Raw genomic sequence first — 8,019 nt, forward strand, 5'->3', positions numbered from 1 at the left:
TGTCCCGCGTATCCTTTGTCGACATCCATCAGTTGTACTACGTGCATCCTTTTTTGTTGATTCAGCGTAAGGGCGAACAGGTGGCAAGTTTCATTTGGTGGTTAAGTTTTATGTAGAACCTCAATGTGTTTTACTGCAGTGAGTCAGCATCACAGCGTTTGGCTTTGTGCTGTACTCCTACACTTTACACACAGGTGGGACAGACGGGCAGACAGACAGACAGACAGACAGACAACCTTCTCCCATTCTTCTTTTCATAGAGATTTAGAGTCTCCATAAAGTCTGTCGAAATGAATAGTCAATCACGTACAAGGATGATCATGTACGCTCTCTCCAATAAACAGAGGAATCCTACAGTGTGACTGAGAGTGGTAGTCTGTATTCCTTCGACTCCGACACATCTGAAATGAGGAACATGCGTCTATTTTGTTTCCAAACATTCGAAAGAGCGGAGACTCAACCGCACTGGTATTCTTCGCAAAACTCCGCCATCATTGACTGGATCAAACCTTCCCTACGTTTTAGGTCTAACAGACCTTAGTCAGGGTTGACATGTAAAAATGCTTACATGGTACGTAGTAGATGTTGTTTCTACTGTGATGGCATGGCAGAGGGAGAGGCTGTTTTTCAGACAGCAGAGTCGGTTTCTGAGAAGGTTGCCCATGCAAGCCCCTCCTTGTTGCACGGGCTTTGTGGATCTGAGCCTGTGGTGTGTCTTTCACACTGTGGGTTTCTACCCAGGAGAATACTAATAGAGGCCTTTGTCTCTGTAATCAGTGTACACTGGGTATTACTGATGTCATGGCTTTTTGTCAGGGGGTCTTACACTCAAGTACATGTGTGCGTACTTAGGGGGAGACAGACAGATCCCTCTCCCAAACACCATCCATCAAAGAAAACAGTCCGTTCAATATGTTTTGCGTGTTGTTCATTCAAAGTATGCCTTCATGTATGTGAATAATGAATACGGAGGAAGTCCATGGAGGAAGTATTTGTCATATACACACATACAGTAGGATTAACCTCCCACGGTACAATGGGACCCTATGATTTATAGTAAACACTGGTTACATTAATTCCCATCTGTAATGGTCTTTCATTGACTATGTAGTACTTTAATACCATGATATATAAATAACCACCAAAGCCACAGAAGGCATAAATAAGGAGCCGGTGGTAAAATGCCTGCCACCCTGCTGTTCTTGATGAACTCTGCCTGCCAAACGTTTGACACTACTTGCGCAAGTTGGCTTTCTTTTTAAAAAAATGGCTCCATTTGCATGACAATGGATGCTACTGATTTAGGGGTGCTGAGGAGGGGGTCTGGGACTGGCTGGAGGCTGGAGGCAGGGGCGGGGGGGGGGGGGGGGGTACTGCTGGACAGAAAGGCTGTGATTTCTACCTCCTGGCTGGCAGCAGTGCTGGTCTTCACCAGGCAGGACACAGACAGGCTCCTCCAGAGAGGGGGGGATTGGTTGGACATGCTGGATGCTGGCGTTGGACAGTGGATGAGGGGACTGGACTGCACTGGACACCGCGGGTCTTACGACGTACACACACAGAGCTCAGGGCTGTGGTTGACCAGTACAGACGTAGGGTTGTAGTAGCAGCCTTGGAGTAACACTGGGTGTTGGAGCTGGAGTCACTGCTTTTTACCAGTCTACGGTAAGACCGACCCGAAATCTTTCTATAGAGTTTTGCTGTTTTTTACTCTATAGAGGTTGGCAAGTAAGGAGAAGTTAGAAGTCAGGATGAGTTATCTGGTGTAACTACTACTGTATGTCTTACTATGTAAAGAGTTTGATTTGATCTTGTGCTCTTAAAAAAAGAAATACCATAGGCATTATAACTTGTTTGGACTGTTGGCTGTTTTTCTGTACTGTGATAGTCATGATGTCATTTGTTCATTTCAGGGTTTCACCAATCAAGTCTGACAGTACAGTAAATGATCCCAGGCCAGTTAACACTGTGTTTTATTTTAGCTGTTGAACAGTCCAGCGTAGAGATGACTGGAGCCCTGCTGACAGGTGTCCTACTCTGTTGCATTGTGGTAATGTGCTGTCCTTTATTCTCATCTTTAGTAAATCTAACCCTTAATTCTCATCTCCCTTGTATTGAATTTTCTCTTCAGTTTTCAATTGCTGATGGTAAACAGACACTAGTTTTTAAATACTTTTTTTTACACTAACCATGTATTATTGAAAATATGTAAGGAATAGATGTCTTTTGGACTTGTAGGAGAATTAAGTCTATGTTTCCTTCTGAAGGTTCTGTGTGAGTGTCAGCCGACACAGCCAGGGCCAGACAGAGGAGGGAGGCGCTCAGAGAGTGAGTTCTGGAGCTGTCACACACTTTCTATGCCAGCGTCAACACATTTAGATGTACAATACTTGGATGGCATTTAGAAAATTCTGTTTATTCCAGTTTGTTTCTTTATGGACTCCCTCTCACAGAGATGATGGTATCGTTCTTTCAAGGCCTCATACATTCATGTTGACAAAGCCGTGTGTGTGTGTGTGTTTGTGTGTGTTGTGTTTGTGTGTTGACAGAGGGCAGCAGCTCCTGGCTCATTCGCCATACCTCAGACTGGGTGTTCCAGCTGGTCAACGTGTCCCTGGCCTTCCCCCAGGCCAGAAGCTTCTGCAGGGGCCAGTTCAGCTCCCTGACCACCCTGGGGCTGCCTGCAGATGAGGAGGGAACCCTGGAGATGCACAGGCAAGCAGGGATACATGGACCTGTGTGGGTCAGGGACCCAAACAGAGCACCCTCCAAGCCTCTCGCCCTCGCCAAACAGTGTGAGTGTAGCTACTTCAACAACCGTAGTTTTGATCACATATTGCTTTAAAGGCTTTTTTGATATAGCCTAATATCTTTAACTCTGCATTGTAGTGCAATCAAAGGCAGTTTTCAATGAGGTCTCGCTCTGTCCCTGCCTGTCTAGATGTGCTGTTTCCAGCGCTGAGCTTCCCCAGGGAATCTCAGGAGGGCTACGCCCGTGTCAACATGACCTTCCCCGCCCTGCCGGCTGTGACTGTGTGCATACGCGTGCAGTGGGACCCCCAGTGGGACCAGGTGTCCACTATCTTCTCCTACGCCGCGCCCGTCTTCACCAACGAGTTCCAGCTTCGCGGGCAGGTGAACAAAAAAGGGCACATCCGACTGGCACTCATTGTACACGGGCAACATCGCCCCTATAAGGCCTCCTTCGCCAACGACGGGGCCTGGCATCATGTGTGTGTCACCTGGCGCAAGAGTGATGGTCACTGGGCCATCTATGTGGATGGAGAGCCAGGGGACATGGGCTCAGGGACGGACACCCCCAGGGATATCCACGGAGACGGGATTCTCATTTTGGGACAGGACCAGGACTCCTTTGGAGGGAACTTCACTGAGGCCTTTGTTGGGAATATCACTGATTTCAATGTTTGGAACGTAGCCTTGGAGAGGAGGCAGTTTCGCTCCCTCAGTGGCTGCTCGCCTTTGACGCAGGAAGCGTTCTTCACCTGGAATGTTGATGACGTGAGCTGCCACCCGGTGGTCAGAGAGGTTTCGGACATGCTGTACTGCCCAGGTGAGCGTGCGCAGCACCCATGTAGCACTGGGTCACACCATGGTCCTAGCCTAGCTCAGACTCTAGCTCAGAAGTCTAGAACAACAATAGACATGATCTCTCAGCGGTAGCACTTATATGTTATCTCTCATAGTACCTTCAGTAGTTTTTAGTGTTTTAGTTTTATTGATTTCAATGTGTCATTCCTTCAGTTTGTCTCCCAATTCAATGTCATACTGCTGTACAATAGAAAGAATACTCAGCAGGCGCCCCCTTGTGGTCTATTGCTTCTTTTCCACCCTAGAGGTGAGGTCAGACTGTTTGTCCGGCATTCGCAAGTTCACTGGTGAATGGCCCCCCACTTATAAGTTCTGATCTAAATATTCGTCTTTTGATTCTTGTGCATTATATTGCTCTTTTAATTGTTTCTTTTAACAATTAGACTCATGGCTACAGCCTTGACAGACCAATGTTTCGAACTAATCTTTCATCCAGTGCAGCGCGGCAGTATTTGTCTTTCCTAGTCCGCTGTCAGAGAGCAGCTGAATCATTCTGGGTGATCTCACTCTAAAGAGGCCGGTTAACCCAGGCACTGTCTGGCTGAACACATCCAGCCAGAGATATGGGGGAGAGGAAGCAGGTTAGCGTGGTTCACTGGCCAGGGGGGCCATGTGGAGGGCAGGAGGGAGGAGGGCAGGAGGGAGGAGGGCAGGAGGGAGGAGGGAGGAGGGATTCCCGTCATGGTGTAGTCTGTCCTTTTGGAGAAAGAATGGGGCTCGACTCAATGGTGGAAAGAAACAAAACATTGAGCCTTCTTGAAAAAGACAGGATTCGATTACTGAGTGATGAGTAATCCCACTAAAGAGGAATGTTTTTTTGTTGTGTGACGGATAATGCATAATTACACAGATAGTAGTAGAAGTAGAATCAGTGTTATTAAACAAGGATAATAAGGCTTTTGAACTGTGCTGATGGCAGCACAGCTGATGGTAAAAAAAAAAAGAAAAAGAAAAAAAAAAAAAAAGTGACAGTAATGACCATTGTTTTGGACATGTTGAATTTAGTATTTTATCATATGTTATATTATGTTCAATATGTTGAATTAAGCCAGATATTGCCTTTAAAATCCATTTAGAGGGCCATATATATATTTGTGTGCTAGTAAGAGTAACAACAGTAAATGTATTTAAATAGCACAGTGAAGCAGATATTGCAAGCAATAATTATATACGCAGAGTATGAAACATGCTACTCTTTGATTGCAAGATCAAGAGTTTGCTTGTTGGATTAAATAATGACATTTCACTTATTTCGCAGAAAACACTTGTATATCATGTAGCGTACAGGCAATCGATGTTGTGTGTGTGTGTGTGTGTGTGTGTGTGTGTGTGTGTGTGTGTGTGTGTGTGTGTGTGTGTGTGTGTGTGTGTTGTGTTAACAGCTGCCCACAGGCAGAGGGAGATGCAGGACTGCAGGACTATGGAGGGCTGGTCTGACCAACAGCTCCCCCTGTACGGCACTGCAGACTGCTCCCACACACTGCCCTTCATCTGCAGGACCAGCAGGGGTGAGTCCACCATCCCCTGCACACTCAGCTACAGTACACCCCAACCCAAACACTGGAGCTCCCCCACATGGCTAGAACATTGCAGTCACACTACATGCCTCTACATAATATGATGTATTTCTATCTGAACATATGGATGTTCATTTACTCCACTGAGCAAAGCTCTGAGAGAAAGTGCAGGCAGTTTGACATTCTCTCTCTCTCTCTCTCTCGCGCTCTCGCGCTCTCTCTCCTCTCTCTCCTCTCTCCCCTCTCTCTCTATCTCTCTGTAACAGAGAGCTACCTGAAGAGGAAGGAACTGAGGGAGACTCAGAGCACTCACCCCAGTCCCTTCATGACTCATCTCAAGGAGCTAGCCAGCGGAACACAGGTACAGCTTCAGCAGAGTGCTAACCCTGGGCCAATAGGACTTGGATATAAGATAGTACCATACTCCACCTTACATAATTGTCTATGTGACTCTATCAGTGATTACTCCATTCCATTTTACTTGGTCTGCTTATTGTTGATTTGTCTTGCTGTGGTGTGTGTGTGTGTGTGTGTATGTGTGTGTGTGTGTCTGTGTGTGTCTATGTGTGTGTGTGTGTGTGTGTGTGTGTGTGTGTGTGTGTGTGTGTGTGTGTGCATGCGTGCTCAGGGGATAGAGGGGGTGCTGGAGGAGTCCGGCCAGATGAGCTGGGGGCAGGTGTCCAGTCTGCTGAGAGTGTCCAGGCAGGCCCTGGAGGACACCCAGGAGGGGCTGCAGCCTGGGGACATGCTGTCTCTGGTGCAGCTGTTGTCCCGCACTGCAGACGTGTCCACAGACACAGCCACAGAGGGCAACCACAGCCAGGCCACTGCTGGAGAACTCAGCCAGCACTTCATCACTGTGGCAGACAGTGTCATCAGCCAGGACAACGCCCCCAAGTGGCAGGCCATCAAACAGGTACCAGGAAACCAGTCAGAAACATTGGCCTTCTCTCAATTGTTATAAACTTGTTTTTCTCGCATCCTCTCCTCCGTCTTCCACTCGCGTCCTACTCAGAAAGCATTGGAGGAGAAGATCTTGGTTCCTCCCTTTAAATATTCTCCTCCAATACCTTTTGAGAAGGAAGCAAGTGGAGGAATGAGGAGAGGACGCGAGGAATCGAGTTTCTAACAATTGAGAAAGGGCTAATGGCTATGAACAGAGACAGAGGTGTTTGGACTGTCGTATAGTTCAAATGTCTCCACTAGAGGGCAGTAAGTTCTAAAGAATACTGTGAGAGAGCGCCTATCACCGAAATGACCAAATATAATGGTAATATAATGGTAATAATTGGAAAGAATGTGAATGTTAACAGGACATGTACGCTCATTCTATATTGTGAACATCAGTCATGAATACCCTTTGTGTAATCCGCCATAGAAATGTGAATCAATGATCTTGCAATAAACTATTCTTCTGGATGAATTGGTCGATAGGCTGATGTAACATTTCTGCCAACTATTAAGACGTGATGGCCTTGGTATAAAAATGTGAAAGTAAATGATAAATTAATGTTATGTTGTAAATGATGATACTAACTATACTCTCTGTCTTTACAATTATAAGGAACACAGCAAGCAGGTACTCGATTGTAGATGACTTAAGGTCTCTTATCCAGACATGTCACTTGTTTCATATAATGTATACAATATAATAATAATAACATTAATCGATGTTATTTGTAAAGCGCTTTTCATTTGAGCAATCTCAAAGCGCCGGATACATACAGTGTAGATAGATAGATAGATAGATAGATAGATAGATAGATAGATAGATAGATAGATAGATAGATAGGTACTTTATTGATCCCCGAGGGGAAATGAAGGCGTTACAGCAGCTCACATCACATTTACATTTACATTTATGGCATTTAGCAGACGCCTTTATCCAAAGCGACCTAAACAATACATTTGTTTAGGTAAGTGAATCATCTATCCAACAGTCATCATAAGACAAAGTAATCAATGCTTACACCAGGGGCCATTTTTTTTATTTATTTTTTTTAAATATATTTTATTAGCAGGAGAGAACTTGTACAGGGGGGTAGCAGGGGAGAAGAGGTCTCGGGGTTAGGGTTAGAGTTAGGGTTAGGGTTAGAGTTAGGGTTAGGGTTAGTATAGGGGGGGGTAGTGAGGGTGAAGCGGTCTTTAGAGACGCAGTGAGAGCAGACAAACAACAACAACAAAATAAAGTGAATAAATAGACACCTAAAACATTATATACAGTACAACATTATAAACAGTCCAGTATGATTTAACATCCCCCAGCCTGACTCTCTGATCACCCGGATCGGGCCAGCCGGAGGAGTTGAGGAGGAGAAAATACCTCCTATAGCGCTCCTTAGTGCAACGTATTCAATCTATATAAAATAGACACAATGTGTGCGAACAGTGTAGGTCTACTGTATGTATCCTAGAGGTTGCCATATATTAGCGTTTTCATTCAAGCAGCACTCACCTCCCCCATCCTCGTCCCCTCCCCCAGGCCTCTCAACTCCCCAAGGCCACCGCTGCCTAGACTGAATGTATTAGAGCAGCACAACTGAAACACTGTGGCTATGCTCACCCACGGAGCCGAAGCCTCCCTCACTCTGTCTGCCCTCACTGTATCTCTCTGGGTCTCCTCTCAGACCACTCTCAGACTGTTCCCCTTTGCCCTGTGTTCCAGGTGGTGAGTGGACCCATGGCAGTGGTCAAGAGCATTGACCGTATGGTGACCAGCCTGAGCCCTCGGCTGATGGCAGAGAGTGACCGCCTGCTCGTTCACAGCCCAAACATCAGTGAGTCATAGGCACACACTTTATCCTCTCTCCAGACTCAACAAGCTGTGTGCCTCGCTGCTGAAAGGCTCTGATAGACACAGTGGACACAAAGCAATATCGAACCTGATGACGAT

General features: G+C 46.2%; 1 protein-coding gene across 1 annotated transcript in view; it reads left to right on the forward strand.

Annotated features, from left to right (window-relative positions):
* Nucleotides 1-2,005: 2,005 nt before the first annotated feature.
* The window catches only part of adgrd2 (adhesion G protein-coupled receptor D2), a gene marked incomplete at both ends in the record, with an annotated part of 17,115 nt that continues 11,101 nt past the window's right edge, over nt 2,006-8,019 (forward strand). Inside the window, 8 exons of the mRNA XM_083673274.1 lie at nt 2,006-2,050; nt 2,268-2,328; nt 2,550-2,795; nt 2,942-3,571; nt 4,992-5,117; nt 5,393-5,487; nt 5,755-6,042; nt 7,792-7,903. Coding sequence (XP_083529400.1) covers nt 2,006-2,050; nt 2,268-2,328; nt 2,550-2,795; nt 2,942-3,571; nt 4,992-5,117; nt 5,393-5,487; nt 5,755-6,042; nt 7,792-7,903 — 1,603 coding nt within the window. The remainder of the gene's footprint in view (nt 2,051-2,267; nt 2,329-2,549; nt 2,796-2,941; nt 3,572-4,991; nt 5,118-5,392; nt 5,488-5,754; nt 6,043-7,791; nt 7,904-8,019) is intronic.

Source organism: Argentina silus, assembly GCF_951799395.1.
Source record: "Argentina silus genome assembly, chromosome: 7".
NCBI classification, from domain to species: Eukaryota; Metazoa; Chordata; class Actinopteri; order Argentiniformes; family Argentinidae; genus Argentina; species Argentina silus.